Source organism: Seriola dumerili, unplaced genomic scaffold, assembly GCF_002260705.1.
Source record: "Seriola dumerili isolate Sdu_G_001 unplaced genomic scaffold, Sdu_1.0 BDQW01000513.1, whole genome shotgun sequence".
Taxonomy (NCBI): Eukaryota; Metazoa; Chordata; class Actinopteri; order Carangiformes; family Carangidae; genus Seriola; species Seriola dumerili.
In genome coordinates, this window is record NW_019174768.1 from 31,964 (window position 1) to 59,463 (window position 27,500).

Here is a 27,500-nt window from a genome sequence, read left to right on the forward strand (position 1 = left end):
AATTTTGATTGAATTTGTCAGCCCTAATTGAAAAATACTGCTATTTAATGTCTGCATTGCAGTTGCAGATCAGGCCGCCTTTAATGAGATCGTGTCCCAGTGACCCTGAGGGGGGGGGGGTATCCGTGCATGCCCTTGACTCAGCCCAGGAGGGATGGGATGTAGGGGGGGGGTCCGGTGGGAGATCCGCTGAGGGTCAGAGGTCACCCGTGTCCTCCCTCTCTTCCTGTGATGTGTTGCGACGCCGGTGGCATCGACGAGGTTTGCATTAATTGATGAGGAAGCCATTACAGGATTCATTAAAACGAGTTTGATGCCGACGCAGGAGCAAATATTGTGATTTAAAGCTCTGCGACTTCACAGCTCCTCACCAGGAGCTGAGGACGAGACGCGGCGTTTGCTTTACACACCGCGGAGAATCAAGTCAGGATGTTGATGATGGAATTAAAGGATTTCTGTGCAGATGCAGATGTGACTGTTTGTCACCATGGTTACGGTTCACACCTTCACCAATAAGAAATCTCTAAAAAAAAAAGACTGATTCACATTAAATTTGTTGGATTTAAATCTGAAATCTGTTAAAAACAAGGACTTCTAGCTCAGATACATGGAGCGGTTCTGTCAGATGTTCAGACCGGATCAAGTACTGGACTCAACTACAAGGCGGGGGGGGGGGCTGTAGAGAACTGGACCTCTACTGGTGTTCAGGAATTTAAGTTCTGACGCTGAGTCTCTATGAAACAGGATGAAATGTCAGTTCATTGGTTCTTTTTGGACGTAAAGTCTGTTTGAATTAGTTCTGCTGGACAGGAGTGAAGATATATTTACTTCTGCTCTCGTGTCCTGTGGTAATTATTCATTCATCTCCTGGTACCTGCTCAGTCTGGGGCAGAAAATAAAAACTGATTTCATGTATTTTTTAGATCAAAATCCTGTTTGAATTTCAGCTGATGAAAACTTTCAGAGATCGTGGTTCAGATTTTATTTGTTCATTTCACCCACCTCCTGGCCTCAGCGTGGGGGAGGGAGAGGGTGTGTGGGTGAGGGAGGGGGGTGTGGGTGAGGGAGGGGTAGCTAAACTCTGGCCATCACACTGCTGAAGATGATGAGTTCAAATACCTGTGGAGATTTTTTATTAAACATATCTCCTTCATCATGAAACATCTGCAATGCAATGGGGTGGGGGGGTGGGGGGGGCATTCTGTTTCCGCTCTGATTTTATTTTGAAAGTCCTGACTGGAAGTTGTGGTTCCTCTCTTTCCGCTGCTTTGACGCTTCCACAACAGTCACATGTTGTACAGCGACTGATTTACTGACCTCTGTTATTTTCTTCATATCACACCTTCAGAATAAAAGCTCAAAATAGCTTGAAATAAAGTATTGCGGCAAAATCGCTAAAGAGGAAGTGATTCTGTGGGAAACTGTTGCTGCTCAGAGTGAGATCGATTTTGTTCATTTTTAAAAATCAGATAATGAAAATAATCAGGCGAGTTTCGGCCCACGCCCGTTGCCGACCTCTGGTTTATGAGATAAAAGATGTAGCTCGTTCCCACGTCACCTCAGTTTCCTCTCCTGACCAAAGATGGCGACAAAGTCCAGACAGTCGTAAACAGAACTTCATCATCATCATCATCATCATTTCCTCATGTGGAAACTACAACATGGAGATTGTAGTAAAATGGAAAATCAACTTGAGTTAAAAAGCATCTTGTTTTAGCTGCCCCTCCCCCCACTGGTTCAGTGATGACGATGTGTACTCCAGGACGCTGTGACATCACCGTTTGTTTATAAACAACTTGAAAGTCAGTAATTCCTGCAGCTCAGGACGTCGCCGTCATCGTATAAAAATTCACTCATTTGTGGAGCCACAGATTTAAATGATTCATCCAAATTTGTTGCCAATTAATTTTCTGTCAATCAACTAATCAACCATCTAATCTCTGGAGGGCTGGATAATGAAACTGTCATGGTGGACCTCAACAGGGGCCCATAACAAGCTTTTGCCCCGGGGCCCCTGAGGAGGTGAGTCCTGCCCTGGTCTCTACAGAGAGGAGTGTTTCCTGCAGATCAGAGCTGGATCCACTTCACTGTTTTCTGTTGTTTCTTGGTCATAAGAAGGTTAGGACACACACACACACACACACACACACACACACACACACACACGCACACACACGGGAGCTGGAGGTCAAACACCGATTATTTACTGAATATATTCAGCTTATTATTTACAACGATGTGTTTTCACATTCTTAAATGGCCCGTGGTCCCAATTTGTGTAATTGGCGTTCATCCAGGAGACCAAAGGCGACCTGCGACGTCATCTCCGTCAACCAATCAGAGGACGGAGCGCGGTGACGGGGGCGGCGCTCTCGCGGGGAAGACAGCGCAATTAAACAGAGGGGAGCGCAATTTAAATCCAAAACATCTCTGGACGCGCGCTGAGCAGGAAACACACACACACACACACTCTCTCTCTCTCTCTCTCTCTGAGCCTCAGCGGGTGAGTGTAGGAGAAGTGTCCGCTGCAGTGGTATCGGTGTCCGGTCAAGTTGAAGTGGAGCAGGACGCTCATCTCTCCAAAGTGCGCACGGCGCGTCAGCGGAGCGGCGGAGAGACGCAGACCGGAGCAGCGCGTCGTTCATGGTGAAATATTCCGGTGGAAACTTAAAGAGTTGATTTTTCCTCCTGACTCTCTTCCCCCTGCTGCACCAATGGAATGGTTTTGTTTAATCGGATTATCGCTCCTCTGAACTCCGGTGTCCTCACAGAGGCGGTGACTCCCGCGGCTCCACCGGGGGTCTGTAGTCTCCCCGCGGCCGCCCACAGCGCTCCTTCTCCGGTCTCCTCCTCCGAGCTCCAGCGGTCGTTCATATGAGCGCAGCGTTCAGTCCGTCCTTCATGGTGATGCAGCGGCCACTCGGAAGCACCACCGCCTTCAGCATCGACTCTCTGATCGGGGGGCCCCCGCAGCCCAGCCCGGGACACTTCGTCTACACCGGCTACCCGATGTTCATGCCGTACCGGTCGGTGGTGCTCCAGCCGCCGCCTCCGCCTCCTCCAGCCCTGCAGCAGGCTCTCCCCGCCGGCCACCACCCGCACCCGCAGATCCCCAGCCTGCAGAGCGGCTTCTGCTCCAGTCTGGCGCAGGGCCTGACGCAGGGCATGGCGCTCACCTCCACGCTCATGGCGTCGCTGCCCGGCGGATTCTCCCCGTCCCAACAGCACCAGGAGGCCGCCAGGAAGTTCGGCTCGCAGGCGCTGCACGCGGTCTTCGACAAGGCTCAGGAGCTGCGGCTGGACGCGGAGGACGGGAAGAGCTTCCTGCAGGGGAAGGAGTCCGCGGCTCTGCAGGCTTTCCACGACACGGACACGTCGGTGCAGACATCCACAGGTAGGCGGCTTCCTCATCCTCATCACCCCGGAAAAAAACGCTCAAGGTCCGGGTTCAATAAGGCGCAACTGGAGGGAAAGAACCGGAGCCACAAACTTCAGATGTCCATGTTTGTCTTTTAATATTTAATCTCGAAATATTCTCCGTGTTTGCGCTTCAAGCTGAGGACGGCTTCTTTTTAAATGTCTCCGCGGTGACTTCAAAGATTTCAATCGACAATATTCACGTTTTGTTGAGATCAATCGAAATAAATAGAAACAGAGAGAAAAGAAAGATTTGAATCTTTCACCTGAGACAGAAGATGTCACTCGTTAAAATAAAGTTATATTTAAAGGATAAATAAAAGGCGGTGAAATGTGTTCAAATATCTTTATTTCTACACTTTTGAACAATTTCACTTTGATACAAAAGACGAGATAAAAAAATGAAAACATTAATAATCAGCTGGTTTTCTGAAGATCCTCTTCTCCGCTTGTGTCTTTAAATATTTCTTTATTCTTTGCTTCAGTTTGTCCAGATCTAAATCGCAGGTGGAGTTTTTTTTTTCTGGAGGAACTTACCAAAATAAATGATGGTCATAAATTATTCCAGGAATCTGAAGCAGAATGATGTTTTTTCGAGAACCGCCGGAGGCCTCGTTTGAATATTCTGTAAATCATCGTTTCATCGGAGGAAAGTGAAAAAAGAAATCTGCATTTCGCTTCAGATTTTTGGGAAATAAAGATTTTAAAGTTAAATCTCTGCACGTGTTAATTTAAGGTGAATTTAATCTTCAACATTTTCTTTATTTATTGAAGAACATGGTCATTGAAACAAACAGCTGACGGTTTGTTGACCTGCCACATAATAAATCATCCGTCATCAAATTACATGTTGACACTTCGCCGGCGCCTGTTTCAGGTTTTATTGCTTCATGATGTAAAACAGACGCATTACTTTTATTATTTGTGATGGAGTCTGACAGAACCGCGGCTCCGGCGGCTCCGCTTCACGCGCGGACAAACAAACCGAGGCCGCGCGGAGACGCGCCGTGCGTAATTACGCGTGAAAAATAAAACTCCCTGCAGAGCGCGTGTTTTCCGCTCTGATCCAAACACTGATCTGATGATGGACATTGACACGGGACAGGACGACGACCCCCCCCCCTCCCCCCTCCCAACCACCAGAACTCCCCCATCCTTTTAATTCAATCCCGCAGATGTCACAGACAGCCCGGGCTTCACTTTACAAACACGTTTCCTGTCAAAATAAAACTGTTTCCGTTCAATATCAATATGATTGAAGAACTAAAGACTTTATATTTACTCTTGATTTAATTTTCTTACCAGAATAATGAACTACATTCTGACACAGCTCAGATTTCCGTTTAAATCACCTTTATTTCTTTACAATAAAAACAGAAACAGAGAGGATCATGTGACAGAACTCAGGATAAAATCTTCAGGATTTTATTGAAGCAAAAATAAAATGTTGAAATATTTTTCTTTGTAATCAAACAGCTGGATGTGTGGACAGTGGTGTTAACGCGTCTCTCCGCTTCCTCCCAGTCAGAGCACTCAGTAAAGAAGACTCCAAGGAGGACGAGTGCGGCCGGAAGGACGAGAGTTTCTCCATGGACAGTGACTTGGACTACAGCTCCGATGACAACCTCACCTCCATGTGCCACAAGGAGGACGGGGACGGCGGCGGCCTGGATGACGGCCCGCACCTGCACGGCTCCTCCGGCGGCGGCTCCGGGTCCGGCGGGGGAGCGGGGAGCGGCGGCGGCGGCGGCAAGAACCGGCGGCGGCGGACGGCGTTCACCAGCGAGCAGCTGCTGGAGCTGGAGAAGGAGTTCCACTGCAAAAAGTACCTGTCGTTAACCGAGCGCTCCCAGATCGCGCATGCGCTGAAGCTGAGCGAGGTGCAGGTGAAGATCTGGTTCCAGAACCGGCGCGCCAAGTGGAAACGGGTCAAAGCCGGGAACGTCAACAACAAGTCCGGGGAGCCGTCCCGGAACCCCAAAATAGTGGTCCCCATCCCGGTGCACGTGAGCCGCTTCGCAATAAGGAGTCAGCACCAGCAGATGGAGCAGGCCAGACCGTAGAAGAAGAAGAGCCCGGACTGAGACACGAGCCGCTTCTCCAGTGACTGAATCCCGTGTTGATGCTTTTATTCTCTTCAAACAGATTCTTCAGTTTCCGGCAAATTTAACATGAAATAAATGTCGGTTCAGTTCCCGCTCTTCACTCACTCACTCACTCACTCACTCACTCACTCACTCACTCACTCACTCACTCACTCACCTCTGTGCTTTTATTTAGTTTCATTTGTGGCAGATTTTCAGTTTATTTCAACATGAATCTGATTTTCAGAACAAACGTGGCACCGAATTAAAAAGCAGTTTATGTGACTATAATATAAAATATATGTTTAACATTGATCATCAAACTAAACAGAAAACATGATGTTCCTTCTTCAGATTCAATGTTTGAACCAAATAAAACCTCAGCTCAGACCATGAGCTGATGTTTCTCACTTCCGGTTTTGTAGGTTAATTATAACATTAACTCATCATCTTTGGTTTTAAATCAGATTTTAAGATGAACAAAACTTTGCTGAATTTCAAGTGTTTTATTGTTTTTTTTTAAGATTTAAATCAAATTAGTTTGATCAGGAACAGGAAGTTAAATCGTCTCATGAATCTATAGTAAAATAAAATCAGCAAGCTGTTTGTTAAAGACAGACGTTTCTCAAATATTTTAATTTCATTTTTGAGTAAGACAGTGTAATTATGGGTCAAATGTGGCAGTGAAGTTACAGAATTTCACTCTTTCCCAACGGAGTTTGGTTCCAATTACAGAGGACGGACGTTTTTGACAGGTCACATTAACAGATCTTTAATTACATTTCTGAATCTGACAATGTGATTATGACTCAAATGTCGCAGTGAGTTTAGAAAATCCCACTTTTTCTTAACGGAGTTTTCATCAGAGAAAACGGCGTTTGGATTCCAGATCCGTCTGAATTTAACCCGATTTGTTTTGTTGTTTTTTAAAGATGATTTCAGGCTTCACTCTTGTCTTGCTCTTCACAGGAAATTTAAAAAACAAATGTGAAGCCTCAACACGAGACTGAGTGACTCGTGAAGCGGGACATTTCTCTGCGGGAGGATCCGCAGTGTTCACAAACATCTCATCTCTTTTTGGAGCGACACCAAAAATCTGCGCGTAAAGACACGGAGAGGTCACGCGCCGCTGAGGAGGAGGATGATGATGATGATGATGATGATGAAGAGACAAAGTGACATGTTGCACCTCCCACATGTAAATACACACGGGACCAAACTGAGGACATGACGTGTAGATTCACGGCGCGTCACTTTCAAACATTGTTGTTGATTTCAAACAGTTTTTACGAAGCTCGTGTCTGTTGCTACTGAAGATCTGAACCTTTGGATCAAACTGTTTCTGCTTCATTTGGTTTGTTTCTCTTCCTTTGGACAAAGTGACGCTGCTAATTTATTTATATAAAAATTGTGCAAAAGTAACTAACATTCCCTGAAGATATACAAGTGTGAATTAAAAGATGAACCGTGACCAGATGTTAACAGCTGCACAGTCTCCATTCATGCTCTGGATTTACGACCTGTCACTGAACGTCACACTCTTCTCCACCAGAAATCAGCTCACACACAAAACACTAAAATCACTATTTATATAAATGACAGTTTCATAGCACACGTCTATAACTGTCCAGATGTTGCTTAAAAAAATAAGAGTCCCGATTTCTTTGATTTTATTTTGAAGGCCCAATTTTTTTAAGGCCACAAATCTTCACATCAGATTTCAGAAATGAAGAAACAGCGGTTTGAAAATATTTAGCAATTTATCCTCCATTTTTAAATCTTCATAAATATTAAATAACCGGTAGAAAAAAATAATGTTTTTTCACTTCTATTTAAATGTGTGTTTTTTTTACACAAAAAAAGGCAGAAATAAGCGAAAGAAGATTTTCCACCTTAAACATCAGAGGATATTTTATTTTATTAACAGGATGCGTTCATGTGTCATAATTAACCTCAGACAGATGAGTTTGTTTTGGTTCAACTGGTTAAATTTGGTTGAAAGCATCCTTCATCTTCCATAATGACGTCAGGTGACTCAAACAGGTAAATAAAAGTCATATATAAAGTTTACATACCTTGGTCACAGCGCTGGGTGTTGTCTCCAGGTACAGACACAGGTGTGACGTGTCGTTCCCTCCGGTCATCGATCTACCTGAAAGCTCAACTCTGGCGACCCCGGTGTCTCCCCCCGACAGTCTGTGACGTCAGCCAATCACCAACACCTGTGGGTCAGCAGACGCCAGGTGAAGTGACAAACAAAACAAACTTTGTTTCATCCTCTGAGCTCAGAAACTTTCACAAACTCTCAAATAAACGTGAAAATAAACGTTAAACGCACCGGAAACACGTGTCGGTTTGATCAGTCGGATCCAGGTTCTGTCCAATCCGGTAAAAATCCACATGACGAGACACAAATCCACCGACACCGACACTGACCCGCGGGTTTTCTTCAGTTTTCTACAGAATCTGCTTCACTCGTTTCTTTTCAACGTGATTCGCGATTTTACGGTTAAAAATGAAAAACAAACAAACTCCATCTTCTGCAGATAAACAGACGTGTCCTCCGTCTCATTCTGACACACCTGTGCGTAACGATGCACGCACGTACGGCGTGTTGCCATAGCAGCAGGTGTTAGAGTTCAGACACCGCCCCAGAATTTACGTTTAACCTCCTTTTTTGACGTTTTAAAAAAAGATTTTATAAAGTTTATTATTAGTCGATGGTCAGAAAATAATTCAGCAGCTTTTTGATGATTGATTAATTATTCAGATAATTTTAAAGAAAAAAAAAACTCAACTAGCAGCTTCTCAGATGTGATAATTTTATCATAATAATATGATCATTTACTGCTGTTCTCTGTTAAATATCAAAGTAAACTGAATATTTTTACTTATACTTTTGGACGTTGTGGAATAAATCAAGACACGTGAACGCCTCATCACATTAAAATAATTCACAGATTGATCAATAATGAAAAATAGTTTGCCTAATCGTTGGTTGCAGCATTTCCTGGTTAAATTCCATGTACGTTTAAAACAACTTTTCGACTGAAGTGAATCTCATGAAAGGAAAAAGAAAGAAGCTTATTTCCTTTAATAAACGTAGATTTCTGCTCAAAAAGCAACAGCAACGTTAATGTTTGCGTCTGTTTTCATACAGAAACTCAGGAACTGATTTAAATTTTAGATTTCACAGAAAATTGAATGGGTCTAATTTTACACGTTAAGATGGGTCTTAAAATCTGTTATCCGAGTCTAATGAAAGAAAAGCTACTCGGCTGCATTGTGGGAAATGAAGGATCCAGGAAATTGAGTGACACTAGAGATTAAAAATGAGGATTTCTCCGCCTTCATTTTTGACCAGAATCCGTCTCCAGCTTCAACAGTGACACTAAATTACTTCAAGAACATACAGCAAAAACAATATCCAGGAGAAAGATCATTCATCTCTTTAAAGGTCAGTGCTCCTGAGAAAAAGCTGTGATCTCGACCCGGATCCCGGCTGTGAAACTCTGAGCCAACTGTTCAGACTGAGGTCACATCACCACAAGTCCAACGTTAGAGGTTTTGGCTTGAACATGTTCATGTTGAATGTGACTGAGTCACATGATGCGACTCTAACCTGCCGTGTGAACACGGGAGCGTCTCTGCGTGGCTACAAATGAATTTTTTTGCAAATTGTAATCAACCCGGGCCGTCACGGTCGGCTGATAAATGAGACCCGGGGGATCGGCCGAGGCCGAGGCTCCTCTCTGCAGCACCCCCCCCCTCCTCCCTGCCTTCCTAAATTAACAACAACCTGCCTGGGCTTCAGATGAACTCCTGCTGATTAATCCTGATGGAGCCACGGCGACCAAGGAGGCCAAAAAACCCACTGTGTGTGTGTGTGTCGTCTTCTTCTTCTGTGGTGGTCTCCTCTGCTGTCTGAGGGTCAAAGTGTCAAAAAGGAAACGACACAGACTCACGATCTGAATGATGTGTTAATACAATAATATGAATCCTGAGTTTCTACATCAGGAAACTTAAAAACTCACCTGAGCCGGAACAGAATAAGAGAAACATGAACACCTGGGTTTATATTAAGAAGCATTATTCTTGTCTTTATTGAAAAGAGACACACATTACAGTAGAAGACTCTGTATTAGGTAAAATTTTTCAACAACGGTACTGTACAGCCAACAAAAGTCAATAATAATAATAATTTTTAGAATAACAATGACAATGAGAACAATATGTGTCTGGATGATAAATCATAACAATAATAAAACATGGATGGACTGGAGAGGTCGGAGGAAAATATACAAAATCGCAGGTCTGAGTGGGAGGGATCTTTCTTGCTAGGTGGGTTTATAAATAATGTGGTGGGCAGGCCTGGTGGGTGGAGCTTAGGGGTAAAGGCTACATGAGGTAACACAACCAGACAAACCAAACGTTGACCATACGGAGTCGTTTTTTTTCTTCGTTTTGTTGTTTAAAGTCTATGTACAGGTGAGGCGGTGCAGACGGTGACGGGCAGCGACATTAGCGCTGACGCAGTTTCCGTGGTTTCCAGAGCAAAGACGGTTTATTTACCACCAGGAAGCTTCAGTCGTTCTAATCTAACGCTTGTGATGTCTGAGCTAACAGCGCTAGAAAATATACTGCGCCGCGCTGTTGTCCGTTAGCTGAGTTTAGCTAACAGATGCTAGCTGCAACGGGAGTTTCACAGGATGTTTTTAATCTTGAATCTGTTTTGAATTGAACAGTAGGTGCTACTGACTGAAGAAGCTAATGTAAAAACAAACTTAAAAAACAATAGCTGTAGTGGAAACAGTTCATGTACTGAAGGAGATTCAGCAAGTGTATTATCATTTCTGTTAGCTAAACTCAGCTAACGGACGCTAGCTGGGGGTGGAGCTTCACAGGAAGTTTCTAGTCTCAAAACATTTCCTCGTTTGGTTTTGTGTTTAGAAAAACAAGGAACAGGTTCAAATGACTTGAGGGAAAACAGTAAAGTTTACACCAAAGTTTAAACCATGCTAGCTACAGTTAGCTTCAATAGCGGATGACTCAGCAGTTTCTGTGCCTTCAAACAGAGTTCTCACTGTTAGCTGAGTTAGCTGGTTGACTGCTAGCTGTGTCTGGAGCTTCACGTAACGTTTTTATTTTTAAACATTTTCCAACTTTTCATGTTTCAACTTTTAACATGAACGGTAATGTAGAAAGTGTTAGCTTGCAAACTGAAACTAAGCTGCCATGCTACCGGGCTCATAGCTAGCAGTGAGGGTTAGCTTTACTTCTGTGCCAGTTAGCATTTAAAAGGAGACAGCACCGAGCTTTTAATGCTCCTGTTGAGTTGAATTAATGTCATTTTACTGTGAAAGCAGACCTGTTTGTTTGCATGTTGAAATCCTGTGACAGATTATTTTGGTGGCTACAATAATTTAAAAGCAGATATCATCATTCTTTCTCTGCACCTGTGAACTTAAATAAACATTTCTCAAATTTTGAAACTAAAGTAAGAGCACAAATGAGTTTAGAGGAAACCGCCAGAAGCTGCCACCGCTTAGAAAAATGCCAAAATAAGAGAAAAAGAAAGCTGTAGTGGGAAGAGTCGGGCTTAAGACGGACTGAATCAGATTTAGTGCATTTCTGTCATAAATAAAAGGACATCTTTGCCCTGTCTTTCTGTCCTGCTTCAGGACAGACGCGGGACGAGTCAATTATAAAAACACAAAATAAAAACACAAGTTCAACCCCTTGGTTTAGTATTAACGGGGGATCCAACGCCATCTTTGAGATGACTGGTGGGGGAAATAATGGGGGCGTGGCACGTTTAGAAAAGGGTTGGACGAAATTAGAAACATAAAGGCGCAATGTGTAAAAAAAAAAAAATGGCATAAGGAGGAAAGTTTTAGTGTTTTTTTTTCTTTTAAATATTTCTTACATTTCCACAAACAGAGCGTTTGTGGTTCGATGAAGCGACGATGCGACAGTGAAGATGAGTTTGTGGATATTGCTTCCATACACAGTCGGGCTGAGAGCCGCTCCTCAACCTCTGCGGAAAAACGTCTCTGTGAAAGTCTGAGGACGAAACAGTGACGAGGGCGGAGACGAAGAATCGTGCTGAAATAAATCATCACACACGTCGAGGTGACGGAGCGTCTTTCCCGACAGTCCTGATCAGAGACGCTCAGTCCGCACGTCTCACGCTCCAGACACCAACACAAAACATCTGCGCTCAGTCCGATCTACGCCGACGTCACCAGGCTGACAGAGGTGTGGAAAAGACATCAAACCTGAAATTAACTTGAATTAACAACATTCATGATTCGTTCCAAGTGGATCTTTAAACCGCTGGTTCCCAACCTGAAGATGCGTTTCACATCTGTCCGCGTGCCAGTGGTTTCAATAAAACCTCACACCCAGCTGCTGTAAGAGTGAGACAGAGTCTGGAGGAGCATCACAACAGTGACATTAGATTGGACCTGCTGTGATCTGGGTTCACTGTTCTGCTCGCTCACAACTTCAGGTGTGTAAGGTTCAAACTTGACTTTTACTGAGACAGTGTGAAGAATATTTCTCAGGAACCGTTTAGACTGTTCTGGTCTGGACTTTCTCTCGTGGTTATTTGGTCTCAGTCCTGAGTCACATTTTAACTTGACCCTGTTAAGACTCAGTATCCACTCAGACTTATTTGTATTTGGACACGGCTTGATCTCATCTGGACTCTTGGACATACATCCAGGATTTCTCCAGGTTGGGGACCAGTGGCTCAGACTCCTGGTTACCTGTTAAACCTCCTGGCCTGGTGGATCAGCGTGACACTGAGCGAAAACACACGACATTCAGTCAACGTGGAGGTGACTTCTTCCTGACATTAAAACGGATCACCTCCACTCTGCGACCCGACACACAGTCAGTTCATCTCGTGTTCTCTAATTTACACCACGTCCCCGTCGAAAGAGAGAGAGTGACAGAGGAGGAGAGAAGATTATTTACAATAGGTTTCCACACTAGAGAAGAAGAAGAAGAAGAAGAAGAAGAAGCCCTTCTTAGTGATTCGCTGAGCAGATCAGGCAGAGCGTCTGATTGGACGAGACAGATGAAAGGCTGAGGGTAATGGGAGGGAACTCCCTGTGATCTCGTTCAGAGGTCATTACAGATAAATCTTTACACACTTTACACGTTGATCTCGGTTCTTGTGTCACGTTCACGTCTCAGGTTCCTGATTCTGAAGAGAGGTTTAGAGTTTGTAGCTCGTCTCATCATCACTGATTCGTTAACAGCAGATTATATAAACCGAGCTCATTAAAAACTGAACACCTGAACGAGGAGAAGCAGATCGATTCCCTTTTTGCTCCGTGTGACTGTTTTGCTTCTTAGCTGCTTCTTGTCTCTTCCATTCGTACAAGTTATAACAACAAAGATTCAGGGAAACTTTACATCGAATGTTTACGACCAGGATCTAAATCAGGTTTGGGTTTAAGATGTTTTCAGCTCAGTCGATTCAGAGTGAAATCAACATACGCAGCTACTCTGAGAACTGATTCATCTCTCAGGTCAATTTCTAACCACAAAATCATCAGTTCCTGTTTTTAATATTTATATTTATTTGCTGGATTTCTTTCTGGGAACTTGTGACAGTTTTTACATCATGTCGTCCAGTCCGACAACCTGCTAAACAATTACCTACAAAGTCTTTCACTTTACTCATTTTTGAAATTGTTGTCGGGGTTTAAATTGGATTAAATGCTGAACTGAGTGAAGTGAAAACAGTCCAAACCCAAACTCCTGAAGGCCTGACAGGGAAAAGATGACGGGGTGTTTACGATCGACAGTCTCCGGTCCCTGAGCCTGGAAAGAGCTTCTGTACATTTAATGACTTTATACACCTGAAAACAAAAATCCCCTTCCCTGTGTTTTAACCATTGGTCCAGCAATGCACATCGACATGAATATACACAATCCAGGAAAAACCTTAAATTAAAATAGAAAAAAAAAGCAAAAATAAGTGTCTAGGACATGCGATCTATCACACTTCTTTTACCGCTAAGAACTGATCTGAAATCTGTTTTTTTACACCGAGATATTTTCACATTAAAAGCGTGTGAAGGCAGGAGAGTTCACAGAATTCATCAAAGAAAAAGGAATCCAGGTGAGAGCAGGTGAAACACTGACGCTGCAGGAGGGTCGGAGGGGGAGGAGTCCTCCAGTGACTCAGAGCGATGATGATGATGATGATGATGATGATCAAAGGCCTTCCTGGAAAAGCAGTTGTGTTTGTGGGCGTGGTCTGAGGATGTGAAGACCCGCCCCCTCATGATATTTTCATTCTCACAGTTTCTTTATCTCGTTTCCTGTTCAGACCGAAGAAGATATGTTTTGGCGGGAAAGGAAAGAGGGCGTGGATTCTGATTGGTTGTTGGGTGAAAAGCAGAGTGATGCTGGACGAGTCCTTCGAGGAGTTTCTTTGAGTTTGAGCGGGAACTGGCCGTGTAGTGTTAAATGATGAGGTATGATGTCCGTCGAGCTTCAGACTGTGCCCTGATTGGCCGTCATCAGTCATGTGATTATTTCCCAAAAAGCTCTGATGAGCCATGAATGTCTCTTGATGACGAACCGAGCTCGGATGATTGTGGACCACATTTCCCAGCATGCTTTGGGTGGTTTTTTTTGTCCTGTCGAGGGCTCTCCCAAACAGACGCAGCGTCACCACTGACCTCTGATCAGTTTTAGTCCTAACGAGCCGTCAGCGGCAGTGGTGGTTGTCGGGTGAAGTGGGCGGGGCTTAAGAGTCACAACAGGTAGTGGTTCCCAAAATAAAAGGTCAGGATTCTCTGTGTTCGTTTCCCGTAGAGAGTCACATGGTTATAAATGGTGGTCATATGAGCGCGGTGCTCCCGGCGCTGCTGCAGCTGTTGTTGCGGTTGGTGTTGCGGCGCGACAGGTTGGGCGTGGCCATGAGCGGGAAGCGCTCGTCGGGACAGCCGTACTGAGCCAGCGTGTCCACACACTCCTGACTGTTGGCCTGCCGGGCGTACGCCATCGCGCTGTTACCGTGGGCGTCCCTCGCCATCAGATCCACGCCGTACTGGAGGGGGAGGGGCAGAGAGAAAATCAGAGTCAGTTCAGACTGGAGACGATTCTGATAAATGATCAATCACAGATTTATTGATTTATTTCAGCAAACTGAATATTTCTAGCTTTCACTGCTGGTTGGACACAAGGACAAATTTTAAAATTCATCAGACGCCATTTTGTTAGCCCAAAATGACGTCTGATGATCAGGAGTAATTTTCCCGCTCTCACCCAGATGAGCAGCTGTGTGATGACCACGTTGCCCTTGCGGCTGGCCAGGTGCAGCGCGTTGCGTCCGTCTCCTTCTCCGCACGTCTCGTTGACCTGCTGGCGGGACCCGTGGGCGAGCAGCAGGACGACGGCGCGCAGGTCCTCCTCGGCCGTCGCCCTCAGCAGCTGCTGGCCCAGAGAGAGGTCGGTGCAGGGCAGCGACGCCACGAACAGACGCTGCTCGTACTTCGCCCGGATCCAGCGCTCCCTCTCCTCCCTGACAGACACAACACAGGGACGGACAGACAGGAAGCAGTGACAGGTGAGACAAGTACATTCCTTCAAAATAAAACTTCCTGATCTAGAGAAATGATCAAGCCTGTGATTTTTCTTGTGTGGAATACAAAGATTTGTCCATTAATCTGTTAAATAACTAAATAAATTCAGTTACAAAGCCGTTGAATTGTTCCCTTCTCCTGTCCAACATGATCCCCAAACGGCCCCCCAGTGTAAAATAAGACACAGTGAGAGACAGAGGGACAGACGGGGTGAAAGGCGAGGGGACGTGGACACATTGTTCACCAATCGAGTGTCATTAACTGCTGATGTGTCTAATCCACGACTCTGATCGCTCTAATCTCTGCTCAAATCCCTCCGTGTCAACAGCAGCTCATTCAGCCGCCGGGATTAGTCCAGGAGAGAGGGACAGGGAGGGGGGAGGAGGACGACCCGGGGGGAGAGATATTGAGCTGTCCCCTCCTCCTCCTCCTTAACAAAATAACAACACCTCCTCCGGGGGGAGGGGGGGGGTGGGGGGGGGGGGGCGCAGGAAATGGAGAAGGAGACACAACAGTGGCTTCTCACAGGTTGATGCTTCCACCATGAAATGACTCCAGTGACTGTGAGTGTGTGTGTGTGTGTGTGTGTGTGTGTGTGTGTGTGTGTGTGTGTGTGTGTAAAAGGTCAGTAACAAATTAAACACAAAGATAAAATAGAACAGAATTAAAAACCTTCATTACATGGAGAAGTTTAATGCTGGAGATCAAACAACAATATTTTTCTTGTGTCTCGACTGAAACGTTGAAAGAACTTGTGTCTGTAAAACCAATGATTATCTGAACAGATCAATCCTCATGTTTCTAACTGTAGTTAAAGTAGGTATTGAACAGAATCGGTTCTGAACGTTAGGTGTCATATCGTCATTAAAACTGATGATTAAGTAGGAAACAAACTGCCTTTAGTGTCGACAACAACTCTGAAATGACTGAAATGAAAAACATGTTGAGCACGTTAAAGGTTTTAATTATCATTATTTTCTAAACTGAAACTATAACTCCTGATCTCGACGTAACGTTTGAAGCTTTGAGGCCATTTTGTCTCTCAGGTCAAAGAGTTTTTATCTCGTTAAAATGAGGTGATTGTGTTTCACTGATGAAAACTTCAAGATCTTTCATTAGATTTCTTCTTCATGATCTTTGACTCTGTGACTCCGGGTCAGAAACAGTATTTTAAATTTTAACTGCTGCCACTTTCAGGACATCGTCTCGCACTAACATGACGAGTATTTGTCCTCACATTAATTACCGCAGACACAGAAGATAGAAACGCTCCGAGAGGTTTTCCTGATTGAAATAAAGGTGAAGTAAAATGGCCGCCGACATCGGGAGCGGCTCGTCTCTGAGGTTTGATCCGACTGTCAGAGGTGAATGTGATGGAGACCAACTGTGGGAAAAGAAGACGAGGCAGAGGAAGAGTTTGTGGTCGGTGTGGGAACCTGGCAGAATCTCATTAAGTCCCTTCCTGGAGACCAGTGTGTGTGTGTGTGTGTGTGTGTGTGTTTTGGGGGGTGTGGTGGCGGCTAGCATCACGGAATGTCCCGGGGGCTTTTCCTTCCTGCCCCGGCCCAGAGAGAGAGCAGGGAGGCTGGGCACGAGACTACGGCCGACAGCCCCCGGACAAAGCCTGGAGGTGTCACTCAGTGTGTGTGTGTCTGTGAGAGAGAGTGTGAGTGTGTGTGTGAGTGTGTGTGTGTGTGTGCGCTCAGCGGGGCTCTGGCCTTCTGTCCTCCAGAGGACAGGGAGGAAATGTGAGGCCACTGGACCCAGGAAACGCATGCCTTCCCCCGCCGCTGGAGTTGCTAAGGGCCTGGCCGAGTGTGTGTGTGTGAGTGTGTGTGTGTGTGTGTGTGGGGGGGGGGGTTCAGATCTTTGTTGTACAGCTACACTGATAACCAGGATTATTTAACCCATGATTTAGATCAGTTTCTGCCACGTTCAGCAGCAGCTCAGCTTCCAGGGGACGGAGGCAAATAACACCTTAAGTTTTCTACTAAAGTTTGACACTTAGTTTAATTTCTCCTTAGCTGAGGAACACTCTTCATGATGTTCATTTCCTTCATATATTTACCATAAACTCACCATGTTAAAGTTAAGATGGCGTTTCACTAAGGTCTTTTGTGCGAAGGTTTAACTGACTTTAAGTGATTCCTTAAGTATAAGACTAAGATAAGGACAAAACCTGAAATCCTTCAGTGAACATTTTAAGGAAACCTGTTTTCAGAAACCATTTATTTATTCATGTTAAGGAAACTTTAACTCAGACTTTAAGGAAAATCTTAACTTAAGGTGTTTTGTGTAAGTGGCTCCAGGTTCTTAATGTGCAGATCACATGATTCTCTTTGTCAGTGACCTGAGTGTCAATCATAACTGACAGTAATCGATTAATTGATAAAATATTTGGTTGATTATTATTTGGTTGACGCTGCACGACACCAGTGCACGTGTAAACACACCGACTGCGAGGCTGCGTTCACAGACGTCACCTCTCTTCAGACGCAATCATGGCCGACATGTTCAGGTGTCCACATATTTGTGGCCATGTAGCGGATTAGCAGCAGAGTCTCAGTTTTAGATTTACATTTCACCACATGACAAATGTCTTTGTTTGTGTGTTGGTGTGTGTTGTTTGGGTGAGTTTGGTGTGTGTTTGTGTTTTAGTTAGTGTGTGTCTGTGAGTGTGTGTTTGTGTGTTGGGTTAGTGTGTGTCTGTGAGTGTGTGTTTGTGTTTTAGTTAGTGTGTGTCTGTGAGTGTGTGTTTGTGTTTTAGTTAGTGTGTGTCTGTGAGTGTGTGTTTGTGTGTTGGGTTAGTGTGTGTCTGTGAGTGTGTGTTTGTGTTTTAGTTAGTGTGTGTCTGTGAGTGTGTGTTTGTGTTTTAGTTAGTGTGTGTCTGTGAGTGTGTGTTTGTGTGTTGCAGTAAACAGCGACTCTCTGTCATCATGAGCTAACGAGTCCTGAAAACACACAGCTCTGGACAGTGGAGAGGCTAATTGCACTAATTAACCACACAGTGTGTATGTGTGTGTATGTGTGTGTGTGTGTGTGACAGTATGTGTTAACATGTGTCTACTGAATGCACACACTCATATTTTGTGTGTTAATCTGTGTGTGTGTGCATGTCCCTTTTCACATCCCATTAGACGGAGCGCTGTGCTCCAGCACCGAGGCATGCTGGGTAGATAATTAAACATGAGCCCCGGTGAGATGGCTTGTCATGGGGAAACACACACACACACACACACACACACACACACACAACACACACACACACCACACACACACACACACACACACACACACACAACACACACACACACACACACACAAAAAACACAGTGCTAATATGTCAAACGGAGCCCAGAGGGGTTGTTGTGTGTGTCAGTTAAATTAAAAGATAAAAATTACACCAGCTACAGAAACAAACAGATTCAGAGACATGAACCTGAACGCCTCTGATTCTACTGATTCTACTGATTCTACTGTCTCTACTGTCTCTACTGTCTCTAACACAAACGACTCCCTCTCTGTCCGAGGTGTGACGCAGTAGAAACGACTCTGACCTTCATTTGATTTTATTATTATAAGCCGCCGGCTGAAACTGAGACATTATCTTAAAATTTAAAATCAGTTTCTGTTTTTGTTCTATTTTACAGTTTTATTCTTGTATCAGTTTTTTTTGTTCCCACTTTGGTGAAACCAAAACAGCAAATTAAACATTGAGACGATCCGGATTTGTAGAGACTTTAATCTTTTGAATGTATCATTAATAGTATTTGTGTTATTAGTATTTACATTTTTGTTTTAAATTACATTTAATGTCGTATGTTGATTACTGTTATTTAGCTGTCATTATAATGTGAATATACGGATCTATTTTCCGCTCAGTCCTGATACACAGTTGAAATCTGAATTATCTTTTGTGTCCTGATGTTTCTACCTGCTCACGCAGCACCTGAGGAGGGGACCTGTTGATTGACAGCTTCATCAGCTGCTGTGTTTTTGGTGTCAGGTTGTGGTCGCCGTTGGAAACGGTGGGGCGTAATGTGATTTTGTTTGGAGTCACTCAGGGAGCCACACTGGGCCCACTGTGCTTCTCTGATTTCCTGCCTGTTGTTTGCCCTCATTGTGTGTGTGTGTGTGTGTGTGTGTGTGTGTTTTTGTGTTTGTGTGTGTGTGTGTCGACGTTCCCCCTGAGCGGCTGCTTTGTGAGGTTGTGTTTACATACACACTGAGTTTCCTGTCCGTCCACAGCCTGAGGGTGTCTGTGCGAACCGACTGACTGACCACCGCTGGACGTCCCACCAGCTGCTACCCCTCTCTCTGTGTGTGTGTGTGTGTGTGTGTGTGTGTGTGTGTGTGTGTGTGTGTGTGTGTGTGTGTGTGTGTGTGTGTGTGTGTGTGTGTGTGCTTTAGGGGGTCAGAGAGCTGAAAGCCGGCACACACACCCCAATAATCACACCAGACTAATTATCATAATTACCTGTAACAAAACCCAAAGACACACGACAGCGTTGATGTCCGATCATTTCTCTCAAGAAGAAAACTGCAGCTTCCTCTTCCTGTATTTACTGTGTCTTTACATTTCAGAATAAAAGCATTACAACATGAAGTCGTTGAGCATGAAGGAGAAATTTTAAAACTCCTCGTCTTACGTCACAATATGATGATTCATCTGACACTCGTTGGAGAAGCTGCAGCTTTACACAAACATCACGTTGCTGCTCAAAAAAAATCCCAGAGAACTGGAAACATTTGAAAAAGACGAAGCTGTCAGTCTCATCTCAAAGCTTTCTATCATCGTCTGCAGAGACATCAGATCATTATCTGAGTTATTTGACCAGAGATGATCAGACGTCAACGCTGTTGTGCGTCTTTGGGTTTTTGTTTCAGGTAATTATGGATTATTTATTAAAGATTAAACTTCTAACAGCTTCGTGGTTAAAGCAGATCAACTGACAGTTTATTCAGTTTATAACCTGCTGAAGATTCAAAGAATCCCCGTGTGTCTTTCTCTGTTTTAAAATCTTTTATTTTATTTCTAAAATGTTTATTTTTTCTCACTGTAGACGATCTCCTCTCCCTCATCACATCCCACTTTGTGTTACTTTTAAACAAAATAACAAAACCAAGAAATAAAGACACTGCGTCTGTTGTCAATAAAAATCTAATGTTGATACGAACAGAGATTTACTTACTGTCTCGTTTCAAGATGCTGACACGTATATTTGAAAATCCTTGAAACAAGACACGAGAAACAAGAGCAAGAAAATCCTCCTAAATAAGCACAGTGTGCACTTTATTAGGTACAGCTGCACAATGTCAACTTTAATGAAGCTGATAATGTTTGTGTTTGTGTTGACGCTGTTGTCGAGGTGATTAAATTATTCCTTTTAGCACTGAGGAGACGGACCGTTTCTCTTGTCTCTCATGTCCAATAAACCACAAGAAAGACTGCGATGCACAAACTGCACAACCACTTAATTACTCATTTTTATATTGTATATAATATCTCTATTTTATCTTATTTATTTTAGATTGTTTCTAGTCTTATTTTATTTCTTATAACATCTTCCCCTCGTGCTGCTGTGTCAAATATGAATTTCAAAACAATAAAAACAACTCTTCCTCATAATATTATATATTCAAAATATTCATAATAAATGTGTCACTGAATTTACACATTGTGAACACAAAGTGAACATTATCACTCGTTCAGACTGAAGAAGAAGAATGACCTCACATTCTGTCACAGTCTATTCTTTCAGATTTATTTATTATTTGGTTTAATCTTTTATTTCATTTGTCTTCACGTGTCCAGATTTAATGTGAAATTTAATCTTTGTTTTCTATTTTTCTTTTTTCCCAGTTCTGTGAACATTAATGTTGTTTGTCTGTTTTAAAATATAAATACATTTCTGCATTAAACTGTGAAACGGATAATAACTATACATGACCTTTAAAACACAGACGCGTAGAGAAACAGTTCCTCAGAGATAACTTTCCATCAGAGGCCGTTTATCCGTTTATTTATCACTGTGTCATCAGTGGAAGACGTTTGGAAATCCTTTCAAAATAAAATCATGAAAAGTGGTGTTTGCATGTGACTAAAGAAGAAATATAAAAAAGGAAAGAAAAGTTTAATTCAGACAAAAAAAAGAGGATTTTCCATCTGAGTTCAGCCTGGAGCTGAGATGTATGAGCCAACACACTGCTGTTAAAGCCTATCATTAATTACAGTCTGGAGTACGCTGTGTGTGTGTGTGTGTGTGTGTGTGTGTGTGTGTGTGTGTGTGTGTGTGAGGTAATGAGCAGTAGGAAACGGGGTTAAGAGTGACATGGTGTCAGTGGCTTCTCTTCTGGCCTAATTAGCCCTCTAATTAATAGATTAATAGATAGATAGATAGAGCGTGGATAAGAGCATCAGCTAACTGCCCGAGCTAATGATGAATCACCGTCACTCCGTCACGTGGAGAGCTTTCTAAAAAGGTGAGGACACAAATGTAGAACTGACTCTGTTTTAAAATTCATCCAGAAAAACTGCACGACTTGTTTTTTTTTGTTTTATCTTCCAGCAGGAAAGAAAAGACAAAAGGAAAGAAGAGGAGAAGAGGCTGAAATCAATTAGCCTTTCCGAGCTGGTCGTTAGCTGCCCTTGGTTGGGCACAGATAATTAAAGGGAGGGTGGTGGGGTGAGAAAGGTCTGGGTGGGGGTTGAGTTGGACTGAAATCAGCCATGAGATTCAACTAGACGGAGACGGAGGGGTTAAATCAGACAGAGATAAAATAAAGGAGAGAGAGACAATGCAAATGAGGGGAGAAAGAGTGAGAGAAAAGGTGGAGAGGTGGAGGAGAAATGGACCAAACCGAGAGGAAGCCGATCTCTGGGCTGAAACACAATCGTCCTGCGACGCCACAAAGACACAAAGAGGAAAGACGACACCTCCAATAATCTAAAAGCTCTCAAGCATCTTCATGATCAATATGAGAACCACAGATCTGATAAACTGATAATTAACGATCGTCACGATCAGGACGGGACGAGAACACCAATCAAATCAAACATAAAGACAGAAAATCAAGATCCTAGAAGCCACAACCACGACTTGACATTTACAAAAGGAACCAGGCTGTTTGACGAACATGTGTTCGAGAGGTCCAACGTGAAACCCAACGAGAGGAAGAAGAGGAAGAGTTTCCACCTCTACAGTTCTGACCGTCTGCAACCAATAAGAAAACAGCTGACGGAGATTTTACCTCGAAGCAATGAGACACAAAAAACTCAGTCCATGTTTCAAAAGCCTCTTTTCAACCAAAGACACGAAGGAACTCAGAAGCTTCTTGGCAACTAAATGTTTGAATCTTTGTCTCTTTTCCCCAAAAACCTCAAAAACTCCAGATCAAATCTTTTCAGTCTGTTTTTGCATCACGTGACGAAGCGTTGAAACGACTCCAGTCAGACACAGAGGTGAAGAACGAACCTGAGAACTTCCTCACGCTTGTGTTTGTTTGTACCTTCCATGAAACAACCAGCAAATAAAGTTTCTCTTGTTGACTCTTAAACTTCGTAGGAGGTTTTTTAACGTCAGTAAACGTCACAGGAAACGTCCGTCCCTCGGTCTTAAAGCGAAGCTCCTGAGCTGTTGGAGTTTTATCAATAACTTCACTGGCACCAGCTCCAGTTCGTCTAAAGGTTCATGGTTCCCTGAGAAAGTTCCTTGAGAACTGAACAATACCACCTTAAGATGATTTAACATAATAACAGTCAGCAGAAACCTTTCCCCCACCAGGTGATCAACACAGATCAATCACTGATCAGACGCCTCAAATTCCTGCCAAGTCATCGCACCCAGACTTTCCCAGAGTCCTCTGGGGCCTGATCTGACGGAGGCGATGGAGGCAGTGACGACCCCGACAGCTCAGGCCTCGTGGCCGGGGAAGCCATTGACATTTCCCACTAGATTAGCTGGATGCAGATGAGTAGACCTGCCTGGGGGGGGGTTAATGCAGTAACAGGGTCTCTCCTGAGCGACGCTCGGACAGGAAGTAACAAAGTGAAGAGCTAGATTAATAAGGAAGTGGATTTCAAACATATAAATGGACCATCAGACCGTAGAAGAGACGAAACGTCTGGTGGATCATGAGCGTCGCCTCTTTGTACATTTGATGTTTTAAAAGATTCAAATACAGTTTAAAGACGTGAGAAATGAACTGTTCTCAGGCAGGAACCTCAGTCTGATAAGATAATACGTTTGGTGAAAAGTTGGCGACCGGTCTAAAATATATTTATAATATTTTTATATTTTGATGAGGTGAGATGCTCATTCAGCCCTGGTTGGAAACTTCCATCCTCTGAGCTGTGAGTGATTAGTCTCTGTGGTGGTTTGGATTTAAAGGTTTTAGTTTGTGCTGTGAACTCAGAATATCTCTGTTTCTCTTCGTTCTCACACGTCGCAGGTTTCCTTCTCAGCTCAGGTCAAAGCTGTGAACTCTCTGGTTGAATTAGCAGAATTCCTAAATAAAAGAGGGTGATGTGTGTGTGTGTGTGTGTGTGTGTGTGTGGGGTGAGTTTCTAATGTTTACCAGCCGGCCGTGTCTCACAGTGAACCCATTCAATCCAAACACATTACCCACAAACACGAGGACAACTCTGTCGTCCACTTCTTCCACCCCCTTTCTCCCTTTTCTTTATTCTATGAGCAATTTTCCGACTGAGCCAATTAGCCAAAGGGTGAGGAGGGTGAGGGGTTGGGAGGAGGAGGGGAGGGGGGGTTCGTACCATCGGCGTACAGATTCATTTCTGCTCCAGGAGCCGGCCCCCGCTGGCTCATGGCGAGCAGGAGCAGAGCGAAGCCGGCGAGCGGGAGAGGACGGACGGAGTCACGCATGTGGAGAGCGTTATTTATTTCTTCATTATTAAAATAAGGGAGGGGAGGGGGAGAGGACGGCGAGGTTAATCTGATGACTCAGGCATAAAGAATGTGCATTTAGTTTGTGCTTTTAGCCCGTATTAGCATAACCTCGCCGCGATGACAAACGATGAATGGCCCGGTGATTGGCTCGTGTCAGCCGGCTTAATGTCAATAGTAAATTGGAGGGCTTGTTAGGCGAGTTGGGGGACGCGGTTACGGCAGCGGCGAGGCAGTCATGTACAAAATAATGTCTATTAGGACTAATTTAATCAAGGCCTCCCTTTTACAGATGAATTAGAATGTAGGGGCCAATTATTTTTCAACGTTTGCACTGGCCCTGCCTGTCAGGAGGCTCTCCTCCTTCCTGAGTGTGTGTGTGTGTGTGTGTGTGTGTGTGTGCTGTTTAAAATGCAGGCCGTGGGGCCGGCTCGTATCAGCAGGGGCTGCAGATAATGGCGGGGAGATGATGGCAGGCGGGATCAGCTAGTTAACCGACGCAGATGAAACGGAGCTCGGCTCAATCTGCACACACTGGATCACAGGCAACACACACACACACAGACACACACACACACACACACACACACACACACACACACACACACACACACACACACAGTCTGATCTCAGGGGACATTAGTTGTATTTACAAACTCTTTCTATGAGACGTTTTCTGTGTAAATACAAATGTATAAAGTGTCTCGTTGTCGTTAAAGGATGAACTCAAAGTGTCTGAAGTGGCTGCTAATTACACCTTTTCAGACGACTCATGAACCATCCAAAGCCTTTGGTGACACGATCAGTATTTCCCTTTTCCTTGCCTTTCCTCACACATGCTCCCATCAGCCCCGTGTTCTCTCATCACCAACCAACAAGCCAGAGACCTTTAACTGACCCGTCAACCAAGACAGAGGAGGGAAGTCACCAAACAGAGTCAGAGTCAGAACGTCTGTCACTCTCAGGAAACACAAAACTAAAAGACTCAAACCTTAAAGAATAATCCTGGTTCATCAGAACGGACTCAAAGCTCTTTGTGAGGAAAATGAAACCGGAGTTTGATCCAACAGGTTGGAAACAGACCAACAGGTCAGTAAAGTTGTGACTGAAACCGACTGATGTAAAGAGTTTAAAGACACAGGAAGACACGTCGTCTTTAACACGAGGGTCAAGGTTCACAGAGTCTGATAAACTGTCAGTTACTCAGAGAAAAGACGTAAAGATCCGACTCTTTACTGACTTTGTTCTTTCATATAAAGTTCGAATGCTCCTGTCACTTGATGAGAATAACAGACGTAATAATTATATTTTAAAGTCGATATCTGGTGTGTGAAGTGGAGATCACACACACACACACACACACACACACACTGACTGTAATTACTACCTTTAAATCCTCCTGTAACGACCTGCAGCAGACGAGCCTCTGATGTGACATGTGTCCATCTCAACTCTCACCCGTCCAATCTGTGTTAGGATCACAGAATCAGGAGGGGGGGGGGCGTGTGACTGATATGAGTTTGGGTTTTATGGGGTACGAGGCGGGACTACCCCCTCCTTCCCCCACCATTGCCTCTGACCCTGGGGGGCAATTATCTTGTGATGTGGGCCCCCTGCCCGCCTCCTTCTCCCGCTCACCCCATCTGGTCCCCTGAGCCCAATCCTGCTGCCGTGTCGGGGCGCTCGCCGCACCTGCACCCCGGCCCAGATTAAAAGCCCCTGGTCTAATTTTAAATCTGTTAGCGCTGGCCTTTTCTGGGGGGGGGGGGCAAGACTAATCTGTTCCCATAAAGGGCCCTTCTTCTTCCCCTCTCCTGGCTCCCAGCGCCGACAGACCTGCTGCTGAATTATTACTGGCCAGGCATTCGTCATGTGGGGCCCGCTGTTAAGTGTGTGGTGGCGAGGCGGCGGCGGAGGCGATACGTAGCCCTGCGCGCTCATCCTTTAGCCGCCCTCATTCCCGCTCATTTCTCTGCTGTCTAATTAAGGTGTGGCGCCCCAGTACCTACACGTCTCTGCCTCCTCCTATTGTTCACGCTGCTCACTGACCAACATGGTTCCTGCTGAGGACACAGACTCTGTCCTCCGCCGACTGTTTCTGCTGATCTGACGTTTCCAATGTCGGATACAAGAGAAAATGTGGCCTGATAATCAACCTGATCAATAATCAGTCTCAGTTCACACCATCTTCCTCTGACACAGAAGCTGCAGTAGCTGTTGTTACCAGAGAAGTTAAATTAATTTTTGCCAAGTTGATTGAACAAATGTCAATTTACGAGTTGTTGGTCAACTCACAGAAACGTTTTCCTCATTCTTAATCTGTCCTTCAAAACTCCTGAGGAAACAGCCGTCAATGATCTCCACAGCAGACACAAAGAGATTCTCCTGAGATGAGAACTAATACTGATTTATTGATCTGTACTGAGGCTGAAAGATGTATTTTGTCTAGTTTAAATATTAGTTTGGCTCCTGACAACAGTTCCTTTAGACAGACAGTGATTTACTCAGGGAAACTTTCTTTCTACGTGGTTGTTACTTCTGATTAGTCGATGATAATCATCTGATGTTTGTGCCTGAAGTTTGGACTGGATCGTTTTGGTCTGGAATCTTCATCCCAGCAGAAACCATCAGCAGAACCATGAACAAAGACTGAACACACACAGGAGAGAGTAACGCACAAACAGGCCAAGATGCTGACCCTCTACGACAGACTGCCAAAGGTCGGGAGTTGGCACGAGGGCTGGGCGGGAGTTCGAGGACACAGGACGCCCAGGGGACGGAGGCACATGTCCGCCAACCACCTCCTCAGTCCGGTGGCCAGGAGGCCGGATTAGCAGCACTGTCACTTGCTGTCCACTCAGGCCTGCTAACACGCTGCGTCAAACACAGCCTGAGCAGGCCTTGGGTGCTGGTGTTGATGTGCCACTCGACAGATAATTAAAACAATGAGCTGCGGCGCCAACAACGGAGGACCGAGGGTGCTGCAGCAGCGCCGGCCGAGCCGCTGAGCCCCCGTGGGGGCTCCGCGACGGGCAGCGTGCCCAAACTTAGCAGCCCTTTCAGCAGTGGCATCAGCTGGGGCGCGGCACCGGGCGACCATGCCAGCTGAGGTGATGACGGCTGACCGCGGGCAGCCAGAGGTTAATGGGAACGTTTAGAGGACGGCTGAGTCTTTTTGTGGTTTGTGGCGGGAGGAAAGACTTCTAACAGGATCCCTCCGGCGCCGCAGAGCTGGCACGGTTGGTGTTCATCCACACTGCAACCAGCCTGCGAGCTTCACAGCTTAGTCCCCGCTACGCTGTCCCCCGTCCTCACCACTGCGAGGGAGGCATGTCAACAAGTATCTCTCCTCATCATGAAGCATTGTGGCGCTGAGCAGGCGTGGCAAGACATTGTATTTGCGGCGCTGAGCTCCAGCCCTAAAACGATTAGCAGCGACAGTCCCCCTCCTTCTCCTCTCCGAGACTTGCTGATGTTAATGAGACCTG

At 44.8% G+C, this 27,500-nt stretch overlaps 2 protein-coding genes across 4 annotated transcripts in view; one reads left to right on the plus strand and one right to left on the minus strand.

The window, feature by feature from the left end:
• Positions 1 to 2,874: 2,874 nt before the first annotated feature.
• On the plus strand, positions 2,875 to 5,480 carry gbx2 (gastrulation brain homeobox 2). Its single transcript, XM_022764062.1, has 2 exons — positions 2,875 to 3,394; positions 4,942 to 5,480. The coding sequence occupies exons 1-2, from the start codon at positions 2,875 to 2,877 to the stop codon at positions 5,478 to 5,480; spliced, it is 1,059 nt and encodes a 352-aa protein (XP_022619783.1).
• A 4,121-nt stretch (positions 5,481 to 9,601) lies between these two features.
• The window catches only part of agap1 (ArfGAP with GTPase domain, ankyrin repeat and PH domain 1), a 134,624-nt gene continuing 116,725 nt past the window's right edge, over positions 9,602 to 27,500 (minus strand). For all 3 annotated transcript variants that reach the window (XM_022764009.1, XM_022764007.1, XM_022764006.1), the window contains 2 exons: positions 14,793 to 15,048; positions 9,602 to 14,574 (listed from right to left, as the gene is read on the minus strand). In XM_022764009.1, coding sequence (XP_022619730.1) covers positions 14,365 to 14,574; positions 14,793 to 15,048 — 466 coding nt within the window. In that variant the 3' untranslated portion in view covers positions 9,602 to 14,364. The remainder of the gene's footprint in view (positions 14,575 to 14,792; positions 15,049 to 27,500) is intronic.

Excerpts from the sequence above, each read along its gene's own strand:
- gbx2 (XM_022764062.1), top strand. The coding sequence starts at position 2,875 with ATGAGCGCAGCGTTCAGTCCGTCCTTCATGGTGATGCAGCGGCCACTC. Across the intron at positions 3,395-4,941 it reads GTCGGTGCAGACATCCACAG|TCAGAGCACTCAGTAAAGAA; the intron begins GTAGGCGGCTTC and ends GCTTCCTCCCAG.